This window comes from Pollachius pollachius, assembly GCF_949987615.1.
Source record: "Pollachius pollachius genome assembly, chromosome: 12".
Lineage (NCBI taxonomy): Eukaryota > Metazoa > Chordata > Actinopteri > Gadiformes > Gadidae > Pollachius > Pollachius pollachius.
The window spans coordinates 2028091-2043967 of record NC_136945.1 but is presented as its reverse complement, the minus strand read 5'-3'; the positions used below and the strand labels follow the sequence as shown (position 1 = coordinate 2043967).

At 46.8% G+C, this 15877-nt stretch overlaps 1 protein-coding gene across 1 annotated transcript in view; it reads left to right on the top strand.

Moving 5' to 3' along the window:
• The window catches only part of LOC307084118 (calcium-dependent secretion activator 1-like), a gene marked incomplete at both ends in the record, with an annotated part of 142057 nt that overhangs the window by 51454 nt on the left and 74726 nt on the right, over window positions 1-15877 (top strand). Inside the window, 5 exons of the mRNA XM_079748340.1 lie at window positions 2749-2829; window positions 4672-4905; window positions 6342-6463; window positions 7791-7902; window positions 8381-8520. Coding sequence (XP_079604466.1) covers window positions 2749-2829; window positions 4672-4905; window positions 6342-6463; window positions 7791-7902; window positions 8381-8520 — 689 coding nt within the window. The remainder of the gene's footprint in view (window positions 1-2748; window positions 2830-4671; window positions 4906-6341; window positions 6464-7790; window positions 7903-8380; window positions 8521-15877) is intronic.

The window sequence follows — 15877 nt, the reverse complement described above, 5'->3', positions numbered from 1 at the left end:
ATGTCTTTGCTCAGTGTGAACTCTCAGTATTTCATTCCTTACTGAATAGGATTTCTTCAACGTGTCTTTGGACTGAAAAGCTGTTCCCAGGTCAAAGGGAATTCTCTGCCAGATTCTGCCACCGAAGCCATTTAATGATTCCCCAATGGTGGTTGCAAATCAGCCATATGGGAGCAATGGGAACTGTGGTGAGATGGCGGCATTCTGTTTCTAGGCAATTAGGACTACAATGATCACAATTGTCAAGGATAGAAATGCAAAAATACTTGGCCAGGATTTTAATGTGTGTTGTGTGTGTTTGTAGGTGTGTGTGTGTGTCTGTGTGTGCACGCACGTGTGTGTGTGTGTGTGTGTGTGTGTGTAGCTGGGTGTGTATCTGTGTGTTTGTGGATCTGTGTGTGGATCTGTGTCTTTGTTTGTATCTCTGTGTGTTTGTGTGTGTTTGTCTTTGTGTATCTGTGTGTGTGTTTGTATTTGTGTGTGTCTGTGTGTATCTGTGTGTGTAGCTGTGTGTTTGTGTGTTATTTGTGTATGTTTGTTTGTGTTTGTGTGTATCTGTGTGTGTAGCTGTGTGTATCTGTGTGTGTGTGTGTTTCTGTATGTTTGTGTGTCATTAAAACAGAGTCGTAACAGGAAGAGAACTGTGCCTCTGCAGATGGCAAGACGTTCACCAATCACTGGGCTCACGCAGACAAACACACATGCTCTCTCTCTCTCTTTCTCTCTCTCTCGCTCTCGATCTCACTGTCTCTTTCTCGCTCTCTCTTTCACGCTCTCTTTTCGCTTTCTCTCACACACACACACACACACACACACACACACACACACACACACACACACACACCCTCATCCCTCATGCCTCATACTAGTGCTAATACGTTGACAGCACAACAGGATCTCTGGTGTTTCGGTGCATGGTGTTTCTGTGTGTAGTAATCATCAGTGGGGACATATCGATCCACAAGCCTGGGGGGCAGTAGCTGATGAGACCCACATGCTATCAGATCCAAGGTCTGGGTGAGCCAGGCAGGCCCTCAATGCTTGAGCAGAGGGTATTGACAGAGCTGGGCGGCTGTTGGCTGTGATTGGCCACTGCTGGCACATTGCCATGGAAAGAGGACATGCCAAAGGGGTCATGACCATTCATTAGTAGTCAAGCGCAGAAGCAAGAGTGAAACAGGTGAGAGAGGATGAGTTTCAGTTGATTATTTCTCCATGGCGTACAAAGAGCAGCGGTGTTTTTCAAGGACCAGCGCTGTGTTTCTACAGCTGCTGCGCCTGTGCCAAGCAGCGCCTTCTTGTGTTAAGAGCTCACTTCTGGACCCCTTTGATCAGGGTTCAGAATGTGGTGCTCTCTAAGCTGGGCCGGTCGGAGGGACATGAAAAGAGTTCAACAAAAGAGCTGCTGTTGCAAACAGCAAAGAGTTGATCTCATTTTGTGCACTTCGATGAAACATGAGAAGATAGCAGAGATTTCAGGGTGTACGGTCCTTTCTGCTGCCTCCTCAGCTGGGGCCAGGGAGGGATGGATCGGGGTCCCTTCATCTGATCACTTCATCAGGATGCATTTGAGTAAATGCGTCCTGTGTTCTTGTGTTTCCCTACTCTCATCTCTGTGTGTTTCTGATGCTCTGTGCGTGTGTCTGGTGCTGTGTGTGTGTGTGTGTGTGTGTTGCTGAGTATAGTGATTCTATTTGTGTGTGTGAGGCTCTGTGTGTGTGTGTGTGTGTGTGTGTGTGTGTGTGTGTGTGTGTGTGTGTGATGCTCTGTGTGTTGGTGTGTCTCTGTGTCTGTGATGCTCTGTGCAAGGTCACCAGTTGGGTCACACCCATACATTAAGCAAGCACACAAATAAACTCATCATCCAATCAACTCAAACAAACAGGCAAGGAAATATGAACACAGGGAGGGACATTAACACAAACATCTATGACCATAACTATAAGAACCGTAGAGAAAACAAGGGTGAAATAAGGGATCGTATCATTCAGTGACGTATGTACTATATACAGTATGCATAAGCTAGACTTGCAATATGTTAGCAAAAGTAAAGAAATATAAAGTACAAGTACACACAGTATGAAAGTACATACATTCTTTACCCAAGTAGAAGTACAGATACTTTGGTAACTCTGGTAAAGTAGTACTGAAGTACTGATATAACTTCTTTACTTATTCTAAATTGTCAAAGAAAACACATTTTTACAACTCTGACATTTCTACCTGCAGTTTCTCTGCAAAGCTTACTGAATCTTGTGTCATATTAATATCATTCAAAGTTTAACCATTCTGTCTTCAAAAAAAATTGAACAGAAATTGGTCTTGTTGGTGAGAAGGCGTAGGATGATGCGAAATAAAAGAATTAGCGATAATTCCCGTACTTGTTACTCTCTACTCCAAAAATCTAAGGAGTAGAAAGTACAGATATTTGTGTTTAAATGTAGGGAGTAAAAGTTAAATGCTGTCAGAAAAAAATATAATCAATTAAGTACAGATACCTGTAAAATAAACTCAAGTACAGTAACAAAGTATTCATACTTCCATACTCCCGTCTCTGAATATAACGTTGTGTGAAAACCGTCCCAACAGTATCTGGCAGGAGACAGTAAGTGCTCAATGTGTCTCCCTCCTCTCAGCTGTGTGTCTGTGATGCTATGTGTGTCTGATACTCTATGTGTGTGTGTGTGTGTGTCTGTGATGCTCTGTGTGTGTCAGTCCACTCAGCTGTGTCTCTGTGTGTCTCTGCAGCTGGACAACCCTGATGAGCAGGCCGCCCAGATACGGCGGGAGCTGGACGGACGCCTGCAGATGGCCGATCAGATCGCCAGGGTATAGAGCTCCCCGATCTGCAACATAAATCTCTATTTGTATTGTGTCTTGTCTAATGTTCAGCTAGTTGTCAAGGCTGATTTCAAATGAGTCCATTGTCAATATTCCCAACATGACTATCAAAGCTTTCAGTCCAATGATCTTCTGGGTATAAATGTATACAGTATTATGCCTCAGGTAGGTCAGCCCCACTGGCTGTAGCAGGCTGGAGACAGGAACCAATGTTTTACATGAGACCTGATTTACTAGTCAGTCCCAATGTAGTCTAAGAAACATGCTGTACCGTCATTAATGTCCCCCGCGTGAGAAACGAGGTGCCTCTGTCCTAACAATGACGTGGAGCACACCTCCACAGTCATACTGCTCAGATAACTTAACGTTAACTCTTAACCTTAACCTTAACCTTCATCTGAATCCTACCCACAGCACGTAGGGAAGGTTCAGATTAGGATTAAAGCCAGAACAACCCCCCCCCCCCCCCCACCCTCCCTTCTTGCTCTCCTCCCCTCCCAACGTTTCTCAGTTCGTGTTTGGTGGGCAAAACGGAGTCCCTGAACCAATCAGGGAAGAGAGATCAACAGTCTAAAGTCAACATTTTCAGAGACAGGCATAGCCAACTGTAACAGATATCCTCAAACTGATTTCCCTTACTCCGAATGGACGGATGGCTGTGGCATTTCTAACAAATTACCTCCAACTATAACCGTTAAAACCTACATACAGCAACTTTAAATTGTTGGATGTCAGTTTTCATGTGAAGTGACCTTAAATAAGACCCATCAGACAAGTCTTAGGTCATACCTGTGATCATACTGGCTATCTTCATTTTAAGCTATGACCTTTAGTTTTACAGACTAAGTAACCCCACCCCATTTATAAACCAATCAATGAACCTCATTAGTTGACATTTGGTGCATTTCGATTCTGTCGTAGATGGTAACATCATTTTGGAAGTACCTGCCCTTACAGGCCGGTACAGGCCACTGTAGCTTCTCCCACGTTGTCGGACAGGGAGTGCCGTTTAACAGCTTGTTTGCGGTCAAACTTTACTAACAGTGTGAGGTCAGACTGTGCAGTGGGCAGATCTGAAGTGCAGACGTCGTGCCCACAGGCGACCCAAAATGTTTACAACTTCTCGGGGATGTGAATTTGCAGACACAGCGTAAAGTGTTTCACCAATCGCAACAGAAACGCCGTGCTGACAAATCACAGCCGACTCGGCTACTTGGGAGGGGGACCTTAACGTGACATGATACAAAACAGAACGTTTTTGAAATTGGTTTTGTAGAAATGAACAGTGTGAGAATAATAAGGGGTATTTCTAACACTATACACAATTTCCAGTGAAATGTTCGTGACAAACAATGTGCCCACTTTTAATGCTGTTCTGAGAAATTGTATGTATAGATTCATGGGCAGATTGACTGGGTCTTTGAACACGATTATTGTGTCTCTAAATGATATCTCTCAGAGTAACACAAGGTACTCATCTTGCTTCTGGAAACATTGGACCCGAAGCTTGCATGTGTTTTAAATGTGTTTGTATTATAATTGATAATGCCTCATTTGCATCCTTCTTAAATGTTTTGTGTTGTTTTATATATATATATATGTTTTTTTTTAATCTACATACTGTGCTGTCTATGTGGACTTTCCTGTGTCTTGAATAAAGTTATAATAATAATAATAATAACATACTGGCATGTAACTCTATTCTAGTAGTACCCCAAAATGCAATTATCAACCCTAAAACTAGCATGATATGGGATCTTTAAGAAGAGGGTCTCTCTCTCTCTCCACTCATTCTTCTTCTGCCCCTCTGTGTCACAACCTCGACCTCAGAGCGGCAAGTTCCCCCGGTTCGTGTCCAAAGAAATGGAGGCCATGTTCGTGGAGGAGCTGCGATCCTCGGTCAACCTGCTCATGGCCAACCTGGAGAGCATGCCTGTCTCCAAGGGTGGGGAGTTCAAGCTACAGAAGCTGAAGAGGGGCCACAACACCTCCATCATGGACATGGGCCAGGAGGATGAGAACATCCTGTCTAAGTCCGACGTGGTGCTGTCCTTCACCCTGGAGGTCAGTAGAGGGGGTAGCGGGCTGCACCCACACCCTGACCCCACCACCACCCTGACACCACCACCCTGACACCACCACCCTGACCCCACCACCCTGACACCACCACCCTGACCCCACCACCCTGACACCACCACCACCCTGACCTCACCACCCTGACCTCACCACCCTGACCCTACCACCCTGACACCACCACCCTGACACCACCACCCTGACACCACCACCCTGACCCCACCACCACCCTGACACCACTACCCTGACACCACCACCCTGACCCCACCACCACCCTGACCTCACCACCACACTGACACCACCACCCTGACCCCACCAACCTAACCCCAACACCCTGACACCACCACCCTGACACCTCCACCACCCTGACACCACCACCACCCTGACACCACCACCCTGACCCCACCACCACCCTGACACCACCACCCTGACCCCACCACCACCCTGACACCACCACCCTGACACCACCACCCTGACCCCACCACCACCCTGACACCACCACCCTGACCCCACCACCACCCTGACACCACCACCCTGACACCACCACCCTGACCCCACCACCACCCTGACACCACCACCCTGACACCACCACCCTGACACCACCACCCTGACACCACCACCCTAACCCCAACACCACCCTGACACCACCACCCTGACACCACCACCCTGACCCCACCACCACCCTGACCCCACCACCACCCTGACACCACCACCCTGACCCCACCACCACCCTGACCTCACCACCCTGACCCCACCACCCTGACACCACCACCCTGACACTTCCACCACCCTGACCCCACCAACCTGACCCCACCACCCTGACCCCACCACCCTGACCCCACCACCCTGACACCTCCAACAATAATCCTGACATTAGGATTATTGTTTTCGTGTGCCAGATAAACTGACTCACGTTCATGATTGATTTTCAACCAATCCCAAAGCACTTAGTTTAGTCAAGGTATGTCCTACTTGTTAATGCTTCCATTATATCATCTCATGCCAGCACTAATGGTGCCCCTCCCCTCCCTGGGAGAGTACCTCTCCTTTGGGGAGCCTCTCTCCCCTCTGGGCTGAAGGGGTTCTCCTCCTTTAGAGGACCAAGGGTTTCTATAACATCCCATTCCCCTCAAATAGTATTTTTGAGGCTTAAATATATCTTCATTCAACATTAATATACAACTGTACTAAACTATGTATCCTGCACAATCAGCTTGACATACAAACCTTGATACAAAATACGGTAGACATAAAGTATTTATAAGGTATCAAGGTTTGAGCGCAGCGTTGGCTTCTGCACATCAGAGTTAGTGCTCAGTAAAAGTGTAAGAGGCTTCTAACAGCGCCCCTCCCCTCAGAGGCCTGCCTCTCTGCCCTCTCTGCCCCTGTCTGCCCTCCCCTCACCCGGCCTGCATCTGCCCCCCCAGGTGGTGATCATGGAGGTGCAGGGTCTCCGGTCGCTGGCCCCCAGCAGGATTGTCTACTGCACCATGGAGGTGGAGGGAGGACACAAGCTGCAGACCGACCAGGCGGAGGCCTCTAAGCCCACGTATGTGGGGACAGGCTCACTGACAGACAAACAGATACACAAACAAACAGGCACACTGAAAGGAGCACAGACAGACAGACCCGCAGACAGACAGACTTACTGACGGACAGACTGACTGACCCACAGACAGACAAGCCCAGGTGTTGCTAGCTGTTGCGGGTATCATCTCTGTCTGGGCAGTGTCTCTATTCTCTAAGTGACGCGCATCATTTGAGAGTTACACTGTCTGAGCTGAGCACCAAGCGCCAATGAGACTGGAGCCAGGGACGTGTGTGCGTTTGTGTGTGTGTCTGGGTGTGTGTGTGTGTGTGTGTGCGGGTGTATTCGCTCTCTTCCCCTCTGTTCACCAATGCCTGGAGCTGAAGTTTGGCTACGGGGCTAATTATCAACAAGCTGAAGGTGTGCGTAATGAGGGCAGTTCATTTCAGCATTATATTAGATTCAACCACTTCCAGACATGCTTTACTCTGATAGGGGATGTATCCCACAGGGGAGATGTGGTGACACTGCTGGCTCGAAGCGGAGACATGAAGGCATTGCGTGGTTGATTAGCTGTTCATTGTCACACTAATGGGGTGCATACAGCATTCCATTATACTCTTTTATTTGAGTGAACAACTCAGTCTGAGGTGGAACTTCATAGAAAAGAAGAACTTCTGAATCAGCCCTTGAGTTGTAGACACTAACACGACATATGATGGTATATCTCTCTTCACCATCAAACACACGCACAAACACACACACACACACACACACCTACAACACACACACACACACACACACACAATCAAACACACACGCACACACACACACAATCACACACCCACACACACACACACACACACACCACACACACACACACACTTATGGTGGGGTGTTCCTCCTCTCTGAGTGTTCCCATTTACCACATGCACAGAGAGACAGAGAGAGAGAGAGAGAGAGGAAAAAGAAAGAAAAAGAGAGAAAAAGCGTGTGTGTGTGTGTGTGCGTGTGTAACCGTGTGTGTCTGTGTGTGTGCGTGCAGAACCGTGTGTGTGTGTATCTGTATGGTGGGCGTGCGTTAATGTATGTGTGTGTGTTCGGCGTTACCGTGTGTGTGTGTGTGTGTGTGTGTGGTGGGCGTGCGTTAATGTGTGTGTGTGCATGCATTACCACATGTGTGCGCACGCATGTGTGTGTGTGTGTGTGTGTGTGTGTGTGTGTGTGTTTGTGTGTGTGTGTGTGCGTGCGCTACCATGTGTGTCTGTGTATGGTCGGCGTGATCGTGTGTGTGTGTGTGTCTGTGTGTGCGTGCGTAACCGTGTGTGTGTGTGTGTGTGTCTCCTAGCTGGGGCACCCAGGGGGACTTCACCACCACCCAGCCTCTCCCGGCCGTGAAGATCAAGCTGTTTACAGAGAGCACCGGGGTGCTCGCCCTTGAGGACAAGGAGCTGGGACGGGTAATACCCACACACACAGTACACACATAACACACACACACACACGGTGCTGGGGCGGGTAACACACACACACGGTGCATACAGACATCCCATTGATCACTGGTACGTGGTACCCACCCCCAGTAGCAGGTCATCTCCTGCCCCGTCGTGGGAGGTGCTCGCTCTCTGCAGGAGACAGCAGAGGCTCTGGGTTATTGTATTATTGTATTATTAGTATTATATATTAGTATCATAGTATTAGTATTAGTATTTAGCAATATATGATATTAGTTTTCCTGCAGCATAGGCTCACACAGAGAAGTGTTTTCTACTAATCAACCAGCCCTTTATACACATTCACAAGCATGGAATACACTGAGCACTGAGTTCAAAGGTCATGACAGAGAGAGTAACCATATCAACATGATTGGAGATGTGTCCTCTGGTTCCTCATCGGGGCATCCTGTGAACAGTGCGTTCTCCTGGCTCTTTCCCCTAGGTGGTGCTCCACCCGACCCCCAACAGCCCCAAACAGCCCGAGCTCCACAAGATGACGGTGTCCAAAGGCTGTCCGGACGGCGACCTCCGGATCAAGCTGGCCGTCCGCATGGACAAGCCCCAGAACATGAAGCATTGTGGGTAAGTACCCAGAACACAAAGCACTGTTGGTAAGAGAACATGAAGCACTGTGGGTAAGAGAACATGAAGCACTGTGGGTAAGAGAACATGAAGCACTGTGGGTAAGAGAACATGAAGCACTGTGGGTAAGAGAACATGAAGCACTGTGGTTAGACAACATGAAGCATTGTGGGTAAGAGAACATGAAGCACTGTGGTTAGACAACATGAAGCACTGTGGGTAAGAGAACATGAAGCACTGTGGTTAGACAACATGAAGCATTGTGGGTAAGAGAACATGAAGCACTGTGGTTAGACAACATGAAGCACTGTGGGTAAGAGAACATGAAGCACTGTGGGTAAGCCTCAGAACATGAAGCATTGTGGGTAAGAGAACATGAAGCACTGTGGGTAAGTCTCAGAACATGAAGCATTGTGGGTAAGTCTCAGAACATGAAGCATTGTGGGTAAGGCTCAGAACATGAAGCACTGTGGGTAAGTCCCCAGAACATGAAGCACTGTGGGTACGAGGACATGAGTTACTGTGGGTAATTCACGGCTGCCACCACACACAGAGACCCCGTGGACTGAAGGGAAGCCTTAGGCTAGTCCTCCATGTTAACACCACAGAGCAGCAGGGTTCTTCATGTGCGTGATAGGCAAGATAGATCCCATATATTGGGGGTGCTCCATAGTAAACAACATACTGTGCTTCACTCAATGGCCCTGTGTAAACTCAGTCTAATAGATGACAAAAGACCTATGTGTAGATCTCTCCTGAAAGCACACTTCTTATGCAGATGTTTCGGATCTAAAACGTGGTTGAAGGCTGAGGATGTTCAGAGGTGAAGGTGAATGGAGGATGATCTTGTCTCCAATGCCTTGGTGACTACCAGTTAGGATATGCTTCCCTCTGGTGGACAATACTCATCACTTCAGGATAATATAGGGATACATTTTATATCTAGCCCAGGGATGAATTATAATCAAATAATAGGCACATAATGTGTGTTTCTTTGTAATGACAAGTCATCGTTAGAAAAATAGAATTACATACATATTTGGTTAACCAAGGTGTAACCAACCTGTTGGTTAACAGGTTTCCATAATCCGACTTTGGTGCTACAACACAGCATTCATTTGTCTTGCTGTCAAACCAAAACAGCTTACAGTTCCAGGCCATCAACACACAATGAAAAAAGCAGGAATATAATTGGAAGCATGAGGAAACGTGAGGTGAGGCTTGACTCACCTCACTGTGCTCTGGGCCTCTAGGGGAATAGAGGCCGTAGCTCTCCCATGTCCCATATTTAGTTGTGGTAGAGACACACTGCCCTGTAGTGTCCGAGCCTCAGTAGTGCAGGAATTTGGAAGGAGACATGACAGGTACTGGATGGCCTGCGGCTGGCCCCCACGTCTCCTCTCAAACCCACAGGCCTATTACACTAATTGTCTCCCCTCAGACAATAGCAGCTTTTCAAATGTATGTCTTAAAAAGATGCACACACACACACACACACACACACAGACACATACACATACACACACAGACACACATACACAGAAAGATACACACACACACAGAAAGACACACACACACACATACACAGAAAGACACACATACACAGAAAGACACACACACACACACACACACACACACACACGGAGCATACCTCTAGTGGCTAGTGCTGGCTAGCAGGTTGATTTATGCTGATTGAGATCAACTTTATTGGCTGTAATGAGGAGCTGAGGGATTGGAGAATAAAGAAACAGGTATTAGATTTGGATTGGAGTTGAATTGGATAGCCAGCTTCAGATGGAAGAGCGATAAGGCTTGAAGATAACTCTGAGCTGAGGTGAGGCCAGCTCCCCTGGTCAGAGGGCAGAGATGGACAGTAGGGACTAGAAGGTCCTTCAGGTGGGAGGGGCCTGCACTGTGTTTTTAAGTATGTATCCACTGATTCCACTGCATCCACTGTATCTACTCTGTCCACTGTGTCCTCAGTATCTTCTGTGTCCACTGTATCCACTGTGTATGCAATGGGACTAACATCTGTTAGCCATACAGTGTTGTTTCTAAGATGAATGAAAGGTGTCATCGTTAGCTTTTTGGATATTTATCAAAAGAAAGCATCCAAACACCTTAGAGAGACAATAGAGCCCCCAAAACACAGAACGGCTCAAATGGTTTGTGATGTTCTGTGGGTCGGTTATTCTCATCTCTCGTCATTTATGGATATCCATCTGTTGATCGCAGTCAGGCGGGGTTCAATCTTAGGAATTACAGTCCATTGATCCAATAGAGATGTCGATTTGGGTGTTGTTAGCATAACAGGGATGATTAACTCTATGCCTTCGAACACCTTTTACAAGCTGAAGTCTGTCGATTGCAAAGAGCAGCGGACCACGGACCGACCCCTTGGGAGGACAAAAGCCAGGCCTGTGCGGACTTATGTTGAGTCTTCACAAAGAACAAAGGGTCCCTTTGTGAGATGGGATTTAAAACACGAGAAGTCCTGAACCTTTGGAGCCAACATATGGCTGAACATAATAGAGATAAATTCTCCGGTCGTCGTGTTGAAGGCGGCGTTTGGTAGGAACTCTTTGAACATTGATGGGGAGAGGATCCAGCTGGGTGCTGGGGTTACCCAAAATTTTAGTGACTGGGACGTCACTAAAAGTAACTTGACGTCACTCAAATGTACAGGTAATACTGAGAAACCTTTTCAATTGAATCAATCAATTCAATGTAATCCTTCGTCCTCATGCCATTGGATGATGGGGACTCAAGGCAGTTCTGGGGCCATCTTGCCACTGCAATGGGACTCTGACACTGGGCCAGAGCACAGACCTGTGACTTAAGTGAGGGGAAGTGTTGCTGGCTTGGTGTTGACATTTCTATCACTTGACTGGCGTGTTGATGGCGTTTCTATCGTGTTGATGACATGTTGATGACGTTTCTATCACTTGACTGGCGTGATGATGTCGTTCCTATTGTGTTGATGACGTGTTGATGACGTTTCCTTCGTGTTGATGGCGTGATGATGGGGTTTCTATCAAATGACCGGCGTGTTGATGGAGTTTCTATGATTATGTTCCTGTTGTGTTGACCAATGAGGTAGTCAGGTCAGGAACATGCAGTGACATTGCGATGCTGGGACGGTCTTACAGAAGATGGCAGAGAGGCAGGGTGGGGGATGGAAGCCCAAGCCGATTGTGGAGCCCAGGGCCCCAGTGGCTGATTGGCATACGATCTTCAAAAGGGCATCAAAGCCAGACAGAGGGGCTACGAGGGCCAGACACAATTTCAGGTCCATACTAAATAAGATACATGTAGCAACAAAAGTTATGTACTTCATAACTGTGCCTCATGTGATCATGTGACGTTTCCCATCAATGTTTAGTAGCTGAGAGAGGGTTTAACAGGAAATAGGTCTGTTGCATTCAATTAGAACACACCTCCTTTGTCACCTGTTGGGCATAAGGTGCAACTGTTTGGCTTTGTTTCAGTCAATTCTATTCGCCCTGACCTTTCAATAGCCAATAGTCAAATGCATGGGCTTTAGTTTGGTTGGAAATGTGCTAAGGACAGTGACGCATTCGGAAGTGCATTTTCAGAAGTGCTGGGTACAATGAGGATGCACTCTTTTCTCTCTCTTTAGTGTAGGTAATGAAAGGTTCTGAAAGACAGCATACCCATGTAGCTAATTACTAAGAAATAAAATGTATACAAAATCTGTAGTTTTATGAAGAAAACGCTTCCAAAAAGCATATGACCCACTATGTTCTGCTCCATGTATCCAATGTTGACAACGTGACATGACATGGCTAAGCTACCAACATAAACAAGAGGAGTTTAGGAAAGGAAATGAACTGCGTGTTTAAGTTCAGATGGTGCAAACGTGTGGCTACACACAGCACTACAATAGACGTCAAGATTGAAAAAGAAAAATATATAAGTTGCAGAGCTGAATGCTGTATCACATCATGAGCTGGCTGTTCTCAATTCACAACACGCATTCCATCCAATCTAGCCTACATCAGGCATTCTGACCTAAACTCATGCACAATTATTCCAGAATTCAAGCAAAGCAAGAATGACCGAAAGACACTTTGTGTCAACAAGAGGCTGACTCCACCGACTATCAATTGCAAGTCAACCATTTGACTGTAAAAAACACAAAAGACCTCGCCACAGCACCAGCAAATATTCAGCAATAAATATCGCGTCTTACCTTTATTTATGTGGCAGTGGTCTGCAGATGCATCTCGTGGTGTAGCCTACCACATCCATTTAGTTCAACAGGTTTTCGCTCTGATACTGTCCACGGTACTAGCAACCTGCTTTGGTGCTTTTTACCTATGTATTCAGGCTAAAATGGCTTGATTGTCTGATGCCTCATCATTGCATCCCAGCCAAAGACTATTATAAAAATAACTTCACACAGTGTGTCTTTTTACAATGTATTTGTTATCAGTCATAGTGTTGATCAGCAGAGAAATAGTTTGCCAAAGACGTTGACGTTGCTTAGCAACCGAATACGCTGGGGTTGATAAATTACCGGACTACTTGCGGAGTTATGCGGAAGACGTGAATCAGAGGCAAAAAATCCACTTCCCTTGACAGCGGTCAAATATGCTGGACGTGAGCATTCCACGGCATTGAGAAGGGCCTTGTATTAACAAAAATAATTGACAGCTGAACGTTGGGAAGGCCCATAGAGGTGAATGGAGCAGCCTACAGCATTGAGTGGTGGGTACAAAATTAATCTTCACGAAAACTGGTGGGTACTCGTTCCCAGCGGAATTGACGCCTATGGTCAAATGTCAAAGTTGTACAAACTTCTCAAGGTATCAACCTGTTTGTGTCTCAACAAGTTTATATGGTCATTTTGCATTGGTTCGCATTGGACTTATTGATTTATTTGGAGCACTTTTTAATTTAGAGGCCGGAGCGGCCGCTCTGTTCCACTCCAATTTCGCTCCGATACCGCTACCACCACGACAATGATTTGACCTTTCCAAGCTTGTTCGTTGTTTAACTTTTCTATCTTTTAAAATAAATGTTTTATGAGTAAATATATTGCCGTTGCTCTTAGTTCTGTAGTATTTAAGTTTTCTGTTTAAGGTGACAATTCTTATTCGATTATTTCTCTCTCTTAAATTGGAGCGAGCGTGGAGCGATTTCACTGGAGTGGGAGGATTTTTTAAGTGGAGCGGGGAGTGAAATTGAGCAGAGCGACTTGACGCAAATTTGAGCGGAGGAGCGGCAGAGTGAACAGCCACCTGGGCGAGGAGCGGGATATTCCCACCACTCAGCTCCGCTCACTAGCTTTCTATTGAGTTATAGGAATACCAACTGATAATGCACTAGGTGGTATTTACTCTAAAACATGAAATGTATTTCAGGTGGAGGTGTAATCTTCCACTTATGCTGTGTTCTAGCTTTATTCACTCTAGCCAAGTAGCATCTACCTTTATTATTTCACTTCTATAACCATCTCAACGGTGTCATCTTTCTACAATATCCAAAATGACATATTACAGCCATTTCAGTTGTGGAGATATACTCTATTTACTTTGTATGTTATTTTCAGAAAAAAACAGAAATAGGCCTAGGAGATGATAACGTCGCCCTACACTCGGAATTCAGTCATCCCAATGTCTAGCCAGTATCTTTGAGGTCATGGCTGATTTACATCTCGATATAGACAATAACTGCTAAAGCAATCTACGTCCAATCAGGTTAGGACTCCAATTTTTCCCTTTAAAGACTTCCATCCATAGCTTCTTCTGTTTTTATTAAAGGGAGTGAATGCTATGGTAGGTTTTTATTTTATACTTTCTATCTCTGGCTTCTACTGTTAGCGCAGTTAACGGCACAACACATCCTTGGCCTCTTGACGGTCGTCTGTCTGCTGTCTATTACTTTTGCCTGCTGGTGGTTCTTCTCCTGTGACGCTGCCCAGAGACTACAGGCCCTCAAGGCTGACATGTCAGAAGTATGGAGGTTCTGGAGCTCCAAGCGGCAGAGTCCCTGCAAAAGACATTTGTTTACACTTTGATACACTGCTGTGCCACACATTCCAAAATGCACATGCACGCACACAAACATGCATAGACACAAACATGCACAAACATAAACATGCACACGCACAAACATGCACAGACACAAACATGTACAAACACACAGCACACACACAAACTCCTTCTCAGTATGGTTACACATGAACACACAAACATGCAGACAGCAAACAGACACACACTCCTTCCAGAATGGCTACACATGCACACATACATTAACACTTGGTGTTAATCACTGTCAATCACTCTCCGTCCATATGCTCTCCATTGGAGGGTGGAGGGGCCAAAGAGGTTCCTGCTGGGCAGCTTGCAGGAGGACTCTGTAGGCTCTGTGGGGTCAGGACTCTGTAGGCTCTGTGGGGTCAGGACTCTGTAGGCTCTGTGGGGTCAGGACTGTGTAGGCTCTGTGGGGTCAGGACTGTGTAGGCTCTGTGGGGTCAGGACTGTGTAGGCTCTGTGGGGTCAGGACTGTGTAGGCTCTGTGGGGTCAGGGCTGTGTAGGCTCTGTGGGGTCAGGACTGTGTAGGCTCTGTGGGGTCAGGACTCTGTAGGCTCTGTGGGGTCAGGACTGTGTAGGCTCTGTGGGGTCAGGACTCTGTAGACTCTGTGGGGTCAGGACTGTGTAGGCTCTGTGGGGTCAGGATTCTGTAGGCTCTGTGGGGTCAGGACTCTGTAGGCTCTGTGGGGTCAGGACTGTGTAGGCTCTGTGGGGTCAGGACTGTGTAGGCTCTGTGGGGTCAGGACTCTGTAGGCTCTGTGGGGTCAGGACTGTGTAGGCGCTGTGGGGTCAGGACTGTGTAGGCTCTGTGGGGTCAGGACTGTGTAGGCTCTGTGGGGTCAGGACTGTGTAGGCTCTGTGGGGTCAGGACTGTGTAGGCTCTGTGGGGTCAGGACTGTGTAGGCTCTGTGGGGTCAGCGCTGTTGTGGCTCTGTGGAGTCTCGCCCTTGTAAAGGCCTCCTGCTACCGTCTACATGGCATCTCATGTTTGATCAGAGACAGGGAGTCCCTCGAAGGATAGACCCATGGGGGTCATCTCTGACCCCCCACAGTTCAAAAAGGATTCTTTAGGAAGCAGTACACTTCATTACGATTCTGCTCATTTCATTACAATCAGGTGATCACAATGGATAGGAATAGTCCAGCAGTGATCTCATGTTTTTCCAATAATTGATCATCATCAAGACAACATTTCAACAATGCAATGTTCCTAAACCATTAACCATGGGCCCGCTATAAAAGATAACAAAAACTAGGACAATACCGACATGTAGTATGTGCGAATCTACATGGCAAC